This window comes from Hemiscyllium ocellatum, chromosome 6 (assembly GCF_020745735.1).
Source record: "Hemiscyllium ocellatum isolate sHemOce1 chromosome 6, sHemOce1.pat.X.cur, whole genome shotgun sequence".
Taxonomy (NCBI): domain Eukaryota; kingdom Metazoa; phylum Chordata; class Chondrichthyes; order Orectolobiformes; family Hemiscylliidae; genus Hemiscyllium; species Hemiscyllium ocellatum.
The window spans coordinates 93,301,834-93,321,330 of NC_083406.1; the positions used below are offsets into that span (position 1 = coordinate 93,301,834).

Sequence of the window (19,497 nt, forward strand, 5' to 3'; positions counted from 1 at the left end):
GGACTATTAGGAGGCCTGTAGAAAACTCCTAACAGGGTGACCTCACCTTTCCTATTTCTAAGCTCAGCCCAAACTACCTCAGATGGCGAGTCTTCATCCATCGTCCTTTCCACTGCTGTAATACTATCTCTGACAAGCAATGCCACACCTTCCTCTCTTTTACCCCCACCTCTGACCCTACTAAAACATTTAAACCCTGAAACCTGCAACAACCAATCTGTCCCTGTTCTACCCATGTCTCCATAATAGCCACAACATCGAACTCCCAGGTACTAACCCACGTTGCAAGTTCACCTACTTTCGTATACTTCTTGCATTGAAGTATACACACTTCAAGCCACCTTCCTGTTTACAGGCACCCTCCTTCGAGATTGTTGCCATGTTTCTAAGCTCCCTACACTCCAGGTCCTGCACCCTAAAGCTACAGTCTAGGTTCCCATGCCCCTGCGGAGTTAGTTTAAACCCCCCGAAAGAACACTAGCAAACCTTCCCCCAAGGATACTGGTGCCCCTCAGGTTGAGGTGTAGACCGCCCTGTTTATAGAGGTCCCACCTTCCCCAGAAAGAACCCCAGTTATCCAGAAACTGGAATCCCTCCCTCCTGCACCATCCCAGTAGCCACGCATTTAACTGCTCTCTCCTATTCCTCGACTCTATCACGTGGCACGGGTAACAAACCAGACATAACAACTCTGTTTGTTCTAACTCTGAATTTCCAACCTAGCTCCCTGAAAGCCTGCCTAACATCCTCACCTCTCTTCCTACCTATGTCGTTGGTGCCAATGTGGACCACGACTTCGGGCTGCTCCCCCTCCCCCTTAAGGACTCGGAAAACACGATCAGAGATGTCACGTACCCTTGCACCTGGGAGGCAACATACCAAATGTGAGTCTCTCGCCCTCACAAAACCGCCTATCTGTCCCCCGAACTATTGAGTCTCCAAGGACCATTGCTCTGCTCTTCTCCTCCCTTCCCTTCTGAGCAACGGGGATAGGCTCCGTGCCAGAGGCCTGAACCCCATTGCTTACCCCTGGTAAGTCCCCCCCCCCCCCCCCCACAAGTATCCAAAACGATATACTTGTTATTGAAGGGAACGGCTGCAGGGAGTCCCTGCACTGGCTGCTTCCTCCCAGTCGCCCTCACTGTCACCCATCTGTGCTCAAAACTTAAATTCATAAATTTGTTTACGACTTGCTGATAACTTGTTCTGTAAACTTTGCCTCACCTATCTTATTCCTTTTGGGAAGCTTATGCTCCTTTTCTGATGTTTTATTCCTCTTCCTGGGCTATCACTCCCAATCTGTTTTGACTTCTCTGAATTTGAATATGTATATGACCGATCTCCTGATTTGTTCCAAGATTTGAATTGAATTGAATTGATCGTCATGTGTACTGAGACACCATCTTGCGAGCAATGCAGGCAGATCACAGAGTTAAGTAGCGTAGATAAGTAAATCATAGATAAACAATGGCAAAAACAAAAACACAGGTACAGGCAAATGTTAAGAGTTTGTGAGTCTATTCTGTATTCTAACAACAATAGGATAGAAACAGTTTCAAAACTGCCAGTGCATGTGTTCAGGCTTCTGTACCTTCTCCCCAGTGGTAGAGGTTGTAGAAAAACATTGCCAGGGTGGGATGGATCTTTGAGAATGCTGGCGGCTTTTCCTTTACAGTGGGCCTGGTAGATGTATTCTATAGATGGGAAACTGACCATTGTGATTGTCTGGGCCAAGTTCACCACTCTCTGTAACTGTCTCCGGTCTTCAATGATACAGTTGCCAAACCAGTTAGTGATACATCCAGACAGAATGGCGCACTTATTAAAGTTGGCAAGGGTATTCGCCGTCATGTCAAATTTCCTCAGCTGCCTGAGGAAGAAGAGTCTTTGTTGGGCCTTTGTTTCCTCAGGAAGAGTCCAAGAAAACTTGTGGATGACCACTCCCAAGAGCTTGACACTCTCCACCTATTCCACCTCTATGTTATTAATGTGTAGGGGGGCATGAGTAACATCCTTCCGAAAGTTTATAATGAGTTCCTTGGTTTTGCTGGCAGTGAGAGCTAGGTTGTTCTAGTGCACCATTTTTCCAGGTCTTCCGCCTCCCACCTGTAGCCTGTTTTTTTTTTTGCCATCTGAGATTCGACTGACTATGGTGATGTCATCAGCGAACTTGTAAATGGCATTAGTCTGGTATTTGGCAACGCAGTCATGGGTCTACAGTGAGTACAGTAGGGGGCTGAGTACGCACCCCTGGGGGACTCCAATGTTGAGTGTTAGTGAGAATGAAATATTGTCCCCAAACTTCACTGATTGTTGGCTGTGGGTCAGAAAACTGAGGATCCAGTTGTAGACAGTGGGGCTTAGTCCGAGATCACGAAGTTTAGTAATCAGTCTTGAGAGGATAATGGTGTTGACTACAGTTCAGCCTTCAATGAGTAGGATTCTTATGTAGCTGTTCTTGGTGTCAAGATGTTCTAGGGAGGAGTAAAGGGTAAGTGATATGGCATCTGATGTGGATCTGTTGGCCCGATAGGCAAATTGGAGTGGGTCAAAAGTAGAGGGGAGGCTGGAATTGATTAATGCTATGACCAGCTTTTCAAAGCACTTCGTGACCACAGAAGTTTAGGCCATTGGGCGATAGTCATTGAGACATGCTGCATGAGCTGCCTTATGCACAAGGATGATGTTGGCCCTCTTGAAACAGGCAGGGACAGTGGCCTGCTGAAGAGAGAGGTTGAAGATGTCCACTACTAATTCTCTAGTTCTGTTTCTACATTTGCTTTGAAGTCTTTGTTCCTACTGCTAATCTCAGTTCATTAGATTGTCCTTTCATGTTTTATCCAATTGCATCCTTCCCCTGCTGATTGTTAACTCCAACTGTGTTCTTTCTCCCATTCCCATATCAGCTATCTTTAACCCAGTTTAAAATAGTTTTTGTTGTGAGCTAGCACTTCAAGCTCAGAATGAGAAAAGACAATTTGAATGGAAGTACCAAAAAGCTCACTTGAGGTAATTTTAAAAATAGCAAAGTTGCAGAGTGAAAAAAATGACCTCATTAGGTAGAAACACGTTAAGGAAAGGAGACTTTTTAAAAATGGAGTGCAAGAAATTGCTAAATGAAGATGAAATTTTTTTGTAATTTAAGTTTTGTAAATTGTCCAGATTTTCTGACATTTTCAGTGAATAATGCAAATAGAAGTTTATTCATTTAATAGGTATAACTTAATACATATTAATATTTGACTCTGAGTTTAGATTCTCTTTCTCTGCTCTTCCGATTTGCAGCTTCTATCCTGCATGTATGATTCTGTAGTTCTGATTCTATGTTTTAGCCTCATTCCCTCTTTAACATGTTAACATCCCTGTGTTTAAAAATGAAAGCACTTACATTTATAGAATGTCTTTCATGACAACTATATGTCTCAAAGTATTTTACAACCAGTAAAGTACTTTTGTAGTGTAGTCATTGCAGTAATGTAGGAAATGCGGCAGCTAATTTGCGCGCACCAGCTTCCTACAAATAGTATTATGGTAATGACCAGATAATTGTTTTTGTAATGTTTATTGAGGGATAAATATTGGCCAGGACCCTGGAGAGAGTAGTACTGGCCCCTCTTGAAGTGTTGCCATCGGAAACCCAAGCAAGCAGATGGGGTCTTGGTTTAATGTTGAATCTAAAAGACAGTACCACTGATGGCACAGCACTACTTCATTACTGCTCGAAAGTGTTATTATGCAGTGCGTGCCATCTGTTATGTTACTTATGTTACTCTCTTCTGATGCCTGCAAGAGATGGTCGTAATAGAGAAAATGTCTCATTCTATGCATGCAATCAGCCTTTGGGATGTTTAATTGATAACATAAAGCAGCTGCATAAATTTGAAATGTCATGCTTATGCTTATGAACAAGCCATGGAGTGGTTCTTCATGACTCGAACAAGAGCCACCAACTGAACCACCACTGACAATAATTTTAATCAACAGTAAATATGTGAATTTGATCAAAAATGCATATTTTATATTTGAAACAATCATTATTGATGGCCAATCATGTTTTTGTTTTCTCCCTTTTTCTCAGCCCTGTTAGGACAACACTGGCAGGAGCAAAGACAGTTTAATATAGGGTTCTCGAGATGATGTGTGCTCTGATGTGTCCTGTAATTCACTGGGCTGAAAGATTTTATTTTTCTCCATGGAAGACTTATTTAAAATGATTACTAAGCTTATCTATCAACTTTCTGCCATGCAACTCCAAGCCACCCAAATTTACCACATCCTAGTTCTTGGTTGTTTGCTTTCTTCCTGTCGTGTCCATTGGCCCTGTTTACTCCCATTCAGGTTGTTGGCTCAGCCTTGACATACATCACATCCTCAACTCCAGGCCATGTGCTCCTCACTCATAATTTCTCTGATTATTTTTCCTTCCCTCATGTATGAATGTTAATCCTCCTCCTTCCTGGCAAATCCCAACTCGTGGGCTGACGGTTGTTTTTCTTTTTTGCTCCTGTCATAATGGCTTCTGGACCTGCCAGTACTGGTGAGGGCAGAAGCTCCAAATCTATTCCTCCTACTTTAAAGTAGCCAAAACAATATTTAAGTCAACCAATCAAGGAATGTGAACGAAAACTGAAGCAAATATACATTTTGAAAGAGCACCAAGAGTTGGAGGGGGTGGAGGAGAGTTGCAGACTGAAAAACGAATTGTATGAGAAGCGTAGATAAGAATTGGAACAAATAGAGCACCAGAAACAATTATTAAATAGCAAAGAACTTTTTATTAATTTATCCTTGAAAATATTAGGTTGTCAGCGAGCATGTGTTGCTCCTTTTAAAAACGTTTGTGACAGCAAAGTTGTGATTGGTTTTCAGCATTTTGTGTGGAGTATGGTAAAAATGGATCATGTATGGATGTTCTAGAATGATCGGATTTGTTGTCATTAAGGAGTTCTTTTTAGCAAAAAGCTGAAGGAAAAAGTTGGTAAGCAAGTTTCGTTCTTCAGATATAAATTCAAACTAATATGTATTGATGGAATGAACTTCAGTACACGTTCATCACAGCCAACTATCAACTGATTTCATGGTTGTTAATATTAATAGCCACTGAACACTGAAGCAAGAAGATAACTTAATCGTTGCCACACAAAAATATTAATAACTATACCAGACCAAAAATTCATTGTTAGAAATTGAATTTGTTTTACGTTTTTCAAGGAAACAATATAGATTGTAAGATTGTATGGTATGTTTTTATACAGTATATAGAAATAATGCTATGAATAATTCTTGAATGCTGTAATTGCTCCATTTGTAAAGAATAGGTGCATAACTGACTTGTTTTCATTTGGAAGAAATATTGCTTAAACAATTTGCATGCATATTATTTGTTATGATTCTAATATCAAGTTTTACTAGATGTGATTTCTGAAAATTTTATACAATTATGTAACATTTACAGGAATATTTTGTTAATATTGCAAAATATTTTAAGTTTTGGAAAAAAATAAATTAATGTATTATCTTTCAGAGTACCTTTAAGTTCAAATCGGAGAGTGACATCCACCTTGCAGAACATCATAAACAAGTTTTGTATGATGGGAAGCTGGCTAGTAGTATTGCCTTTACATATAATGCCAAAGCTACTGATGCACAGCTTTGCCTTGAGTCATCGCCAAAGGAAAACCCCTCAATTTTTGTACATTCTCCACATGCACTAATGCTGCAGGTTAGCATAAAAATCTTATGCTTATGTAATTTTGAGAGACGACGCGCGAGAGAAAATCTGGTCTGGCAGCATCTATGGAGAGAGAAAAACAATGAATTTTTCAAGGCCAATAATTCTGTTCTTCAGAATACAAAGCTACTGGGTTCTCCACTTCATTTTTATTTCAGATCTCTGACATTTACAGTACTTTGCTTTTATTTGATTTCTACTGATCGCTGATTTCCAAGTTAATTATTGAGTTTGACTGTGATGAGTTTTGTTATGCTATTTTCAAAATCATGTCACAAAAAGTTTGCTTTCCCTACTATTATTTTATAATTTAACACGTTTTGGAATGTTTCTGGTTTTCTTCGGAAATATGTAAATACAGTTACATTGGGAAATTTCCTGTTGCTACTTTTCCAGTTTATTGGCCTGTGAGAATTATTTTACACTTAGTTTTAACTTATCAGTAGTCAATTTATAATCAGGTAAATTGAAGCCATAAATTTTTTTCTGGGGAAATTATGCATTTGTCTCTATTATCTTTCTACTGAGGTCCAACATCTCAAGTTCCTAGTGTGTTAGTAACAGCACAGTATCGCTTTTCAGGTAACAACCTGCAAAGCATTTGCAAGTGGCCCAATTTTGATCTTGCCTCTATGCTTTGCACAGCTTAGAAGCACTGATAGACCCCCAATATTCCCCTTCTATCCTCCCACATATTTATGCAAGTCAAGTTGATGTGGTTTGAAATAGAATTAATTTGTGTTTAGTATTTTTTATTAACAATGGCCTATAATTTGTCAAATATGCATATGAAATTTACTGCTGTTGGTGAACTTCATGTACAGCACCTAGACCTGCCAGTCAGTGTCCTGTTAATTCTCTGTCAAGAAATTACTTAAGTGTTCAGTGTCTTCCCAGAGTCGTAGGGAGATACAGCACAGAAACAAGCCCTTCAGCCCAACTCATCCATGCCGACCAGATTTCCTAAATTGAGCTAGTCAAATTTGCCTGTGTTGGCCAATTTCCCTCTCAACCTTACCAATCCATGCACTCGTCCAAATGTCTTAAATGTAACTGCACCCGCTTTTACCTCCGGCAGCTCGTTCTACATACGCACAACCCTCTATGTGAAACCATTGTCCCTAAGGTCCCTTTTTCAATCTTTCCCTTCTCATCTTTAAACCTATACCCTCTGTCTGTGGACTCCCCTACCCCAGGGAGAAAAAGCCTTGGCTATTCACCTTATCTAAGCACCTCATGATTTTGTAAGGTCACCCTTCAGCCTCCTACGCTCTCAGGAATTGCGGGGGTGTTCAGCCTCTCCTTATAACTTTGCAGTCTCAGTAATATCCTTGTAAATCTTTTTTTGCACCCTTTCTAGTTTAATGTCCTTCCTACACCAGGGTGACCACAATTGTATGGGGTAATCCAAATGTGGCCTTACCTATATCTTGTTCAGCTGTAACATGACATCTCAACTCTTGTCCTGACTGATGGAGACAAGCATGCTAAACGCTGCCTTCACCACCTATCTGCCTGCGATGCCACTTTCAATGAACTATGTATCTGCACTCCTAGGTGTCTCTGTTCAACAACACTTTCCAGGGAACTACCATTAACTGTGTTAGAAACAAAAACTGAAATTTCTGGATAAGCTCAGCAGGTCTGGCAGCATCTGTGAAGACAAATCAAAGTTAACATTTCAGTTCCAGAGACCCTTCCTCAACTCTGGACCGGAAACATTAACTCTGATTTTTCTCTGCAGAAGCTGCCGGACCTGCTGAGCTCTTGCAGCAATTTCTACTTTTGTTTCTGACTTCCAGAATCAGCAGTTCTTTTGGTTTTTATTAACGGTGTAAGTTCTGCCCTACTTTGTCTTACCAAAATGCAATACCTTGCATTTATCTGAATTAAGGTTCCTGGTATTTATTTACCTTTACACATTTTAAGACTTCCAGCATCTCCTCTTCTGTAATGTGCGGACTCTTTTCAAGACATCACTATTTATTTCCCCGAATCCTTGGCTTCCATGTCTTTCTTCACGGTAAATAATGATGCAAAACATTTGATTAGTACCTCGTTCATTTCCTGTGGTTCCACACAGATGGCCACGCTGATCTTTAAGGAGCCCTATTCTCTGTGAAACTTGAAAGGGTTGAGAAAAGGTTTGCAAGGATGCTGCCATTGGAGGATTTGAGCTACAGGCAGAGGCTGGGGATATTTTCCTTTGATGTTTGGAGGCTGCGGGTGACCTTATAGAGGTTTATAAAATCATGACGGGTGTGGATAGGATAACTAGGCAAGGTTTTTTTTTGGGTGGGGATGTCCAGAACTAAAGGGCATAGATTTAGGGTGAGAGGGGAAAGATATAAGGGGCAACTTTTTCACACAGAGGGTGTTGCATCTATGGAAGTGGTGGAGGCTAGTACAATTATCGCATTTAAAAGGCATCTGGATGGGTAATTGAATAGGAAGGGTTTAAAGTGCTGGCAAATGGGGTGAGATGAGGTTGGGATATCTGGTCGCCATGGACGAGTTGGATTGAAGGGTCTGTTTCCATGCTGTACATCTGATTATATGACTCTCGCTCGTTATTCTTTTGCACATAATATACTTATAGAATCTCTTTGGATTGTCCTTCGCCTTATCTGTCCAAGATACCACAGACCCCCTTTTTGCCCTCCTGAATTCTCTTAAGTGTACTTTGCCACCCTCTCAAGTGTCACAGCTGCCAGTGCTTGACAGATGCCTCCTCCTTTTTCTTCACCAAAGCCTCAAAACCTCTTGTCATCCAGTGTTCCCTACTCCTGCAAGCCTTGCCCTTCACACTAACAGGAACATGCTAGCCTGAACACACACTATCTCGCTTTTGGAAACTCACTTTACCTGAAAAATGCCTCCACCAATCAACTTCTGAAAGTTCCTGTTTAATACCATGAAAATTGGCCTTCATCCACTTTAAATCTTTCATATGTGGACCAGCTCTATCCTGTTCTATAGCTATTTTAAAACTAATAGAATTATAATCACTGGTGCCAAAGTGATCTCTACTGACATCTCAGTCACATGCCCTGCTTTGTTTCCCAAGAGGAGTTTGAGTTTTGCCCCACTCTAGCAGAGCCATCTGTGTATTAATTGAGAAGTTTTTCCTGAATGCATTTAACAAATCGCTCCCCATCCAAGCCTGAACATTTTGGCAGCCCAGTCTATATTTGGAAAGTTAAAATCACCTCTTACAGCCCTAGTATTCTTACAACTATCTGCAATCTCACTCTCTATTTGCATCTCAATTTCTTGTTGACTATCGGGGGGCCTGCCTATAGTACAATTCCATCAAAATGATCGCCGCCACCTCGTTTTTCAGTTCCGCCCATATAGCTTCACTGAACGATCCCTCGGGAATATCTGCTGTATGCACGCCATGCATTGATATCTCTGCTCCCCTCAGATCACTTAATGAATGAATCCAGGGCTGACTGTGTGCAGAATGTCTGATGGGAATCCTTTTGGTAAATTTGCTCTCCATTCATGCGCTCAGATCTGATTTGCCCTATTGAAGAAGATTCACAGTGAAGTAATCTGTTCCACCTAGATTTTATGTGACTAGCTTTGAATTTTTTGAGGATGTACCATGGAGAGTTGATGAAAGCAGTGCGTTTGATACAGTCTAATGACTCTTAGCAAGGCTTCTGCTTAGGTTCCATAAATAAGACTGGCCACAAATTTAAAAGCCCATGGGATCCAAGGCAAAGAGGCGGGTTAAATCCAAAATTCCCTTCAAGGCAAAAATAAAGAATGGTTGTTGATGGTTGCATTTTGTGACGGCAAGGCTGTTCCAGACTGTTTGCACACAGCTTGGTACTAGGCTCCTTTTTCAGGTATATATCAATGACATGGACTTGAATACAGCGGTTATGATTATCAAGTAAATTATGATGAAAGATTTGACACACTAGCTTGTTTTCTTTGGAACAGAAATGGCTGAGTGGAGTCCTAATTCAGGTTCTTAAAATTGAGTGTAGGTAGCATGGTGGCAATGCTGAAAACAACAACCCACAACAAATACCTGAAAACTATTTCTATGCGATATTCATGGCAGACTTTGCCTGTCATGTATTGGTTTCTTTAACATTTCAGCCAAAGCTTTACTATCAATAACTACCCTATCTCCAATGGATTTCATTTGCAAATGGAAGGAATCTAATGTCAACGATGTACTAGTTAGAATATATGGGAAAGCTGTATTCTGCTTAGTTGAGGGTTGGGATCCATAAGCAGCAGTCAAGCATTTTAGTGTAAAAATAAGGTTAATGGTATTTTGAGGGGCAAGTGTTTATTTTGCCAAGAAATGATGGATCTGAAGCTCATTGCCTAAAAGGATGTTAGATGCACAATCCCTCCTAACATGTTCTTGGATGCACAATTGAAGTGTTGTAATTTACAAGGTTATGACCCAAAAGCTGGACTACTAGAGTAGGCTGGGTAGTTGCTTTTTGGCCAGTGTGCACAAGATGAGCTGAATAACTGCATTTCATGTTATAAATGTTTATGATTTCCTCCCAGAAATTCAGTATCATGGCTCAGATTTGTGTGCCATCAAAATGTTCTGGTAATTGTGTCACTGTTTTTGCACAAGTAAGCTAGAATGTTTTCAGATTTGATTATCTCAGAAATAAAATGTAGGGTGCATTGTTTTAGTAGAAATAATGTTTTTTGTTGTGTTCTACTTTGCTTTAGGATGTTAAAGCTATTGTGACTCACTCGATTCACAGTGCAATCCATTCTGTTGGTGGTATTCAGGTTCTTTTCCCACTTTTTGCACAGTTGGACTGCCATCAGCCAAATGACAGCCAGTTAGAGACCACAGTTTGGTAAGTACTAGAATAAATTTGTGTCTGTACAAAGTGTCAGGTTGAAATGAAAGTTTTGGGAAAATGTCTTAATATCATGCTTCTTTCAAAGAAGTAGTGTATTGTTTCAATATGAATCAATTAAATAATAGTAAATAGGGCTTTAAATCTATCAACTATTTCTGGATCATAGTCTTTTGGGGAAGTGACAGGAAATTCAGAAATACATGTCAGCAAAAGTTAGTATACTGTCTTTAAACCATGTAGGATTTCTAAAATTGTTCACAGGAGAGGTGGAAAACTACATTTCATATAGAGCTGTTTTATTACGTATTAAGGTAGATGATCAAAAGATGGATTAAAGGAGGTAAGTTTTGAGGGGAACAGAGAGACCATGAGTTTTGGAGAAGAATTCCAGAACTTAGGGCCTCCATAGCTGAGGGCATTGCCACCAGTGGTGCAATGATTAAAATTCAGCATGCGCAGAAGCCAGAGTTGAAGCTCAGATTTCTGAAGGGATTATTGAACTTGAGATTAGAGATAGGAAAAAAAACCATGGTCATAGAATGAAATGAGGGAAATAATTGAAATTTGAAAATTAATGCATTGCTTAACTGGGAGCTTATAAATCGGCAAGCATAGATGATGGCTGTATGGGACTTTGTGCAAATTTGGATATGATTCACAGGTTTTGGATGATGTCAAGTTTACGGAGGGGGACAAAAGCACAATTGGTTAGGAAAGCAATAGAATGGTTACGTCCAGTGGTAACAAATTATGGCGAGCCAATGAGCTGCGACAGTGGTGCGATCACTTCTGAAATAACTAAATTAGATTTGTTGTACCAGACATACTTCATAGAAAATATTAGACTAGTTAAGGATTGCATCTGTTGTTCAATGCTTTTTGTCACCTTTTTGTTTTGATTTTTTTTGTCATCATTGGATTGCCTTACAACATTCCTTAGCCACGAAAGTGTCCACAAAATGGAGTGCAACTTTGACCCATAAAGCACATTTGGCCCCATGTTCAATGCTGTCTTATTCCTTGAGAAATACAAAAGTAATCCCGATGTCTCACATCCTCCTCCAAATATTTATTTTGTTGTTTTCCCTTCCACCACACTCTGTGACACACTTTCAAGATGTAGCTAAACTAACATTTTGTACCAGTTTTGAGCACGAGTTCACTTTTTAAAAAAAATAAACCTTCTGGTGTAATACTAATCTTTGTATATCTCCTTATATTTCTGCTGAGAGATGCACAAAATGTGGTGACCATATCTTGTTATTCAAGTGTTTAATTAAGGCTGGAAATTGGGAGAGAAATAAAGCTGTGTTTCTCTAGTTTATTTTAGGTGCCACACAGCTTTTAATGCCAGTGTTCAGAATATCATCTTGTGTCTATAGAATAACATGAAATGGGTGTAGAAGGTCATATAAGTGCACCTACACTAGATGAATAGCAGTATTTAAAGAAGATAGCTCACCATCACCTTCTCCAAAATAAGTAGGCAATGAGCAAGAAAAGCTGACTTTTCCAGTGAAGCTAACGTCCATGAAATAGTTAAAGAAAAGATGGCCCATCTAAGAATGACTTAAGTAGAACAGAGCCTTGAGGAACTGGCATCTATATCAATAAGCAGTACAGCATGGGTGGCAATCTCTGGATTACTATGACGAATTGGCATAAAGTCAAGAAAATAAGAGGTTAAATTAGTAATGCAGACTTTTTTTAAAAAGTAAAAGGCTTGTTAAACAAACTAATGACAGAAATAACTGTGATTGACCATTCCAGAATAATTAAGTGAACAATAATTAAAAAATGAATGTTCCAGGATTCAGAACATTTTGAAAAGACATAACATAATGGACAAGGAGGAGGAGTGGCCTTGGTGTAACACTGCTACTAGAGAAGCTGCAGGACAGTTAATTTGATATTAGTTATTGCATATGGTTCATAAATACACCAACGGTGTGGGTTTGATTCCCATTCCCTCTGAGGTAGTTTTCAGAGCTTGCCTCCTAGCCCTTTTCCTATAGTGTTGGCAAATCATTAATGATTTAAAAACTGAGAAGAATACTGAGCCAAGAAAAAGCAGAAGCATCAGCATGATATGAGCCAAGGGCCTCCATCAGACAGAGCACACATGAATGAATGAATGAGTTGTGAAGTAGTTGCTAAAATCATAACATGATTGAATAAGTCAGCATGGTTATATGAAAGGGACGTTGTTTTTAACAGTTGTAATTGTTTTTGCCTATGTAGGGTGGGAAAAGAGGAGCTAATAAATGTTGGCCTGAATCTTAGGTGTTTTTTGGCAAGTGTCAGTTTTGTAATTTCATTGAGGATTTTCCTCTGCACTGCCTAGTGTAATTTCTCACCGCAACTTACCAAATTCACCTTATTAATTACGTAACTCAGCCCAAGGCACCCCTCTTGCCAATTCTAGCTCAGTTGTATCACTCACCATGCATAGAAGCTTTTACTTGCTGGGTATCCCTGATGCCCATGCCAGACTTAAAAGGTTGCTGTACACCATTGAGGAATAACCTTAAAGGACAGAAGATGTTGGAGAAGGGGAAAGAGGCAATGTAATTCTCTAACCATGTCCTGGTGAATGGAGTGGTCCAGAGGAAGGCACTTCTCTTCATGGAGGACTGGCAGTTGAGGTGATACCCTGGATCCTGGCAGCCTGTTTGGAAGTCACCAGCCTAGTCAATGCTGTCTCTGTGGTCTGGAGGAATGGCCAGCAATGCTGCAAGAAGATCTTAGTTTATCCAATCTCGAGGTAAGTGCCACACTCTTCTCTCAAACTTCAGACTCACCACAACTTTGCCACTGCACCCACCTCCCACAAAGTCTTATGTTCTACACTCACTATTGCATGCAGCATCTGCCGTCTTTCATATTCATTTTCTCCAAAATGTCCTAACCCTACTGACTTGCCAAGGATAATTCATCACCTTTTGGTAACCTGCAGCTGTGCTACCCACTTCAGTTCAACCCACCCCCCTCCACCCCCACTCCTCTCCAAACCCCCCCTCCCCCACCCCCCCCCACCCACCCCCGCCCCTGGGGTGGAAACAGCCCAGATACGGTCAGAAATCGACAGGATAGGTGGAGAGCTACCAGGCATTAGGCCCCATATCCTCCATAAGAAGAGAATTCTCTCCTTCATAGGAGAAGTCCATGATGCCAAAACATGCATGTCCTGTCAATTGAGTTAGTATCAACTTTTATTCCACTGTAGTCCACACATTGATCCCACTTTGTGGAATTCTTTGCATGCCACTTCTTTGGCTGTGTCAACTTCTTTCCCTTGAGTTTTGCAGATGTCAACGGAATGGCCACAATCCCAGCAAAGAATGGACAGCTCCACAGAAGCCGCCTCCCTCACCTCTGAGGGAGAGTTCCAAGGCCTCAGGAAGTATAGGCAAGGTTGCATCGTGCATTCTGCCACCAGCTCAGATACTGACATCTTGGTGGGAACATAATATTTATAATATTTGAGAGCCTAGGCTGATGAGCATATCATTGCGACAGCTCTGCAACTGATTGAAGAAGAAAAATCTCAAGTTGCTGGCAATCAGAATACCGCTGGAGACCATCCACCTGCCAAGCCCCAGTCAGGACAGGACCCTATGGTTTTGGCAATCGGGAATTTTTCATCAGAATGCACAAAAGGGTAAAGGAACAGTAGGCAGGTATGTGGGAGGCAATGATGTTCATTGCCCAGAGACTGCAGTCCTACAGTTACAATATGGAGATCCAGCTTCCTCAAGTGTGTGATTAATGAGATAACTCCTAGCACAGTTTGCTGACTGACTTGAACATCCAGGCCTACTGCATTCAGAGTCTTCTTGGTATGTGCACACACCTGAACTCAAACATCCCAACCAGTGGTCCTCATGGCTGAATGTATGGCATCAGATGCCCCTTCCACACAAGGAGACTGGGCAGTACCTGGAGGTTCCCAACCAGAGGAGAACAAGAAGTTTCTCAGAAGCTGCTTCTCAAAACACTCCAGAGGAGGCTTGACTTTCCACCCTCCCTGATCTGTGGAAGTTCAATTGAGGAGCGGACTCTTCTGGGATTATCTAGCTAAACCACCAAAGCCAATAGGCTCCATTGCCTGTTCATTTGAATCTCTGTCTATCCCTGAGTGTAACAGCCATTATGATGCCTAAACAACATGTCCACACAGTGTACCATGGAGTGATATCTGTGCTGAGAACCTGCTGCAACATGTAGAAACAGATGAAGAAGGTATATATAGGACAAGGTTCAGCTCGCACCCTTTTCACCATGCATCACAATTCTTTCTCTAACTTCTTTGTGCAAAAGTGTTGGTCTTGAATGACATGGTCAACAATGTCTGGGGCAGAGAGGAGTATTGTACTTGGACACAATGTGGTAGGGAGGCTGCAGGCCTGTTACCTGCACATTACAGGGTTCTGTTTGTAATGTGTTGCCCTCTAAACTGCTTCACCATTGATGAATCTGGCAGCCCCCTCCCTCACAAGTCAGGACACTTATCCCATTCATTCAGGATTTTGTTGTGGCCTTTTTTTCCCATTGCAGTTTTTATTTCCAGTGCAATGGAAGGCAGCAACAAACACACATATGTTGCTGGGATGTGGTTCTAGTGTGCCATGCATAAAAGTGTCCTCTCTGTTTTTGCTGAGGACTACTGACCAGCAGGACTGCTTGCATGTATCGACAAGGTAGTGGTTCTGTGAGCATCCAGTTAAATGCTAAATGAGTGAGCGCAAAGAGAGCAAGCTCGTAGTCCTGTGATGCAGCTTGAGATGCAACCTGATCCAATCCATGAGCTGAGTTCCTGTCACTGTGTACAAAGTGTCATTATAGCAATGTTTTGATGCTAATTTCTAGTGCACTCTAAAATGGAAGTCTAAACTCCCTAAGCATTTGGCAAGTGTATTGTAAAGGGCATGAAGATCCTGAGGTGTTGGCAATTATTGGATACTAATGTCTGTGGATGAGTGGTGCCATGTGGGTGTTGACCATGGATCGTGCCCTGAAATCTTCTGCATGATGAGCAGCATGGAGGCTCTTCACAGTCTGTTGTGACCAGATACCTGTTCTGACTTCCATGTCAAAACCATTTGGTGTCTAGTTTGCTTGCAGTGTAGTATGGCACAATGCTGTATGTTAATGATGCAAGATGTACAATTAATAAGATCATCATTAACAAGTAATAGTCCACTTAATTGGCAACTCGCTGCTGCCTCACAACAAACTCATCTGGACTCCTGGAAGTTACTTAAAAGATACAGCAAGTTGTTTTGGCCATTGAGAGGCCTCACTGGGCTTGCACAATTCTGACACATTTTTTGCCATTGCACTCATTATTCCGATCTGTACAAAATTCCACTTGCAAAATATTTGATAAGGTGCCATATATAAGATGACAGCTAATAGAGTAGTGGTAATGTTATGATAGAAGCATGGATGGTGGATTAGTTAATATACTTGAAGAGAATAGGCATAAATGAGACATCTTTAAAATGACAAGTTGTGACTGGTGGAATTTCAAAAGCTTTGGTCAGTTGGCTATTTTCAATTTGTATTAATGCCTTAGACCAAGGTAAAAAGTCATGTATCCAAGATTGTTCTTGATTAAAAAGCTAGGTGGGAATGTAAGTTGTGAGGAAAATGCCAAGAGACGGCCAAGAGAGGTTCAGTGGGTGGTCAAGATAATGTGAGGACATGTCACTTTGGTAGTAAAAATAGAAAAACAATATTAAAGGCATGAAGCTTGTAAGTGTTGATGTTCATTTGGACTTGAATATAGTCATGCGAGGAATACAGTAACTTATGTTAGAATAAATAATTCAGAAGGTAAATGTCATGCTGTCCTAAGATGACCATAAGAGTTAGGAGCAGAAGTATACAATTTGGCCCATCTATTCTGCTGTGTCATGGCTGATTGATACTTCTCAACTCCACTTTCCTGCCTTTTTCTCCATAGCCCTCCATTCTTTTCCCTATTTAAAAAAAAGGAATATTTTATATACTTAATGTGCCTACCGCTCTCTGTTGTAAAGAATTCTATTGATTCATTACCCTCTGAAAGAAGAAATTTCTACTCGTATCTGTCTTAAATAGACAACCTTTACTCAGATAGTTAAAAACTAGGTAAAATGAAGGGCTTTTGCCCGAAACGTCGATTTTCCTGCTTCTCGGATGCTGCCTGAACTGCTGTGCTTTTCCAGCACTGCTCTAATCCAGAACCTTTACTCAGAGATGCGTCGTCTGCTCATAGCCTCTCACAAGAGGAAACAATCTTTCTTCTTCTACCGTATCGAGTCCCTGACAAATCTTGTATATTTCAATATATATGCCTGTCATTCTTCTAAACTCTAATGAGTACAAACCCAACTTACTCCACTTCTATCCATAAGAAAATCCCTTCTTACCTGGAATCAACCTAGTGAATCTTTTCTGAACTGCTTCCAATTCTGTCATGTATTTCCTAAGGTAATGAGACCAAAACTACTTAGTTAAACCACACCTGAAATACTAGTACCTTGTATAGTTTTAGCAAGACCTCCTTATTTTCATAAACCATTCCCTGTGAAATGAATACCAAGTCAATTGGTCTTTCCTATTATCCTGACCTTGTATGACAGTTTTTATCCCCTGACAGTGACTTTGGAGCATCTGAGTCCAGGATCTCTGAAAGTATTGATCCCTCCTCTATCCTAACCTCTTCAATACATGTGCTGGCAGTCTCTCAGCTGATCACTGACAGTATGAAATTAAGTGGCTTGGCTTTCCTTTTTTGTCTTCTCCCATTGACTGAGAAAGCTCCAGTTCTGGCATATCTCAAAAGAAAAAGGGAGAAATCATGTTGAGTTGATTTGTGTTCCGTGGAATCCAGTAAATGTTTGTGGCTTCAGTGATGCCACCTGCACATTGTTAATGTCTTGTCATTCTATCTCCTCTATAGAAGATTAAATGTGTATGCACACTTTCATTATCCTGCTGCCTGTTATTATGCACTACGTTTTGCAATAAAGGGGGAAGCTAGTGAGATCCTTTAATATGTTTGGCTGTTCTGACTTCCACAGTTTAATGGTTGAAATATATGCGAGTTATAATGGGTGAGGCTTGTAATAGTGTTAAATTTGTGATTGTGAAGGACAGCATATGAGTACTGATTAAAGGTTGTAGATAAATAGTGACCACTTACAAATTCTTTAACTGTTCCTGGATAAAAAAGATTTTACAAATGATTTTACAGATTAAGAGCAAGAGCGGAAATAGAGCGAAAGTAGGACCCCTTAAAGATTTACCAGGGTGTTGCTGGGAATGGAGGGTTTGAGATCTAAAGTAGACTTGAAAGACTGGGATGTTTTTTACTAGCGTATAGGAGGTTGAGTGGTGATATCACTCAGGCTTATAAAATCATGAGGGCCATAGATAAAGTGAATGAGAAGGGCCTTTTCCCAAGGGGGGACGAGTTCAAAATCAGGGGCATATGTTTAAGGTGAGGGGATAAAGATTTAAAAAGGACATGAGGGGCAACTTTCTTTTACACAGTGATTTGGATATGGAATGAACTGCTAGAAAAAGTGGTGAAAACATGTACAGTTACCATGTTTAAAAGATATTTGGACAAGTTCATGAATAGGAAAGGCTTGGAGGGATATTGGGCCAAGTGCAAGCAGGTGAGACTAGTTTAGTTTGGGAACATGGTGTAGATTGGTTGGACCAGACAGTCTGTTTCCTTGCTGTACAACTCTTAAAAGACTGGAACTCCTTTTCGGAAAGCACCATGGATGTCCCAAAACAGATGGTAGTTCAAGAAGACAGCTCTCCTCCACTTTTTCTCAATGGTATTCAAGAATGGGCAACAAATGCTCATTTCATGAAGTAATTCTTTAAAAGTGGTGATGGAATCTATAGAATCAAACAGTGGATGACACTAGTAGTCCACTTGATACAAAATATGTTTGAAAGTGAACTCCCTCATCTTGCTAAGTCCAATTAGATCATTAAACTTAATGCTGCACTGCATCATGATCACTCCTATATACTTGAATGAAGGATCTTCTGCTCCACCGCTACTCCACTCACCAAAATATGCACGAATGCCCCTAGCCTGAGGTTACAGATCAATTTTAGTAATGCATGGAATGTATTCATTGGGTACAGGATAATAATGTTTTGTGATCTTCACTCCCATTTTTGGTGTTTAACTGTTTGGAGACCGTTGCTCAACATTTGGTAGATACTTTATTGAGAAGAAATATTGTGGGTGTTCAATAAGTGCTTTACTTTCCAGTAAATCATTTAAATAGTTAACTATGCTTGTCTGGTTGTTAACCTGTATACAAACGAAATGCTCTTCATTTATGGAACACTCTATCTGAGGGCAGTTTTCCTTCTAAACTCACGTCAGTCTTTACTCACCATCTTACCTAGCCCCAGTTACATAATATATAATTTAACAATATCATCACTCAATTTGAAGTGCAGTTCTTTTACCTGCATTGTGCGCAGTACATGATCTGATTGGCTCTCCCCATCAAAAATATGTTTCTTGGTTTCTCTTCTTCATAAAGATTCTTTGCTTTCCCTTACATTGTCCGAATCAAATGAGCAATGCCATTTTTGCAGTTTCTGTTTTGAACAGTCGGCAGTATGTTGACTTACTAGCCAGTTGGCCTGCTTAAATGTTTCGGCTTGGTTTAGTTTCATTTTGTGGAGCTTGTAAAAATATATCTTTAAGATTTGATTGGAATACCAGGTGAGAAGACAATCACAAACCATCCTAATTGGTCTTCACTTCAGTGTCTATTTGGTCCAGTACTTTTCAATTTTGTTTTTAAATCAAAGACTGCCAGAAAAAGAAGGAAGAGAATTTAGAGCCAAGAAAGTTGAAATTTTTGTCTGGTCACCACTAGA

General features: G+C 40.4%; 1 protein-coding gene across 1 annotated transcript in view; it reads left to right on the forward strand.

Annotated features, from left to right (window-relative positions):
* The window catches only part of nbeaa (neurobeachin a), an 861,601-nt gene that overhangs the window by 128,074 nt on the left and 714,030 nt on the right, over positions 1-19,497 (forward strand). Inside the window, exons 9-10 of the mRNA XM_060826144.1 lie at positions 5,525-5,722; positions 10,448-10,581. Of these exons, the coding sequence (XP_060682127.1) occupies positions 5,525-5,722; positions 10,448-10,581 (332 nt within the window). The remainder of the gene's footprint in view (positions 1-5,524; positions 5,723-10,447; positions 10,582-19,497) is intronic.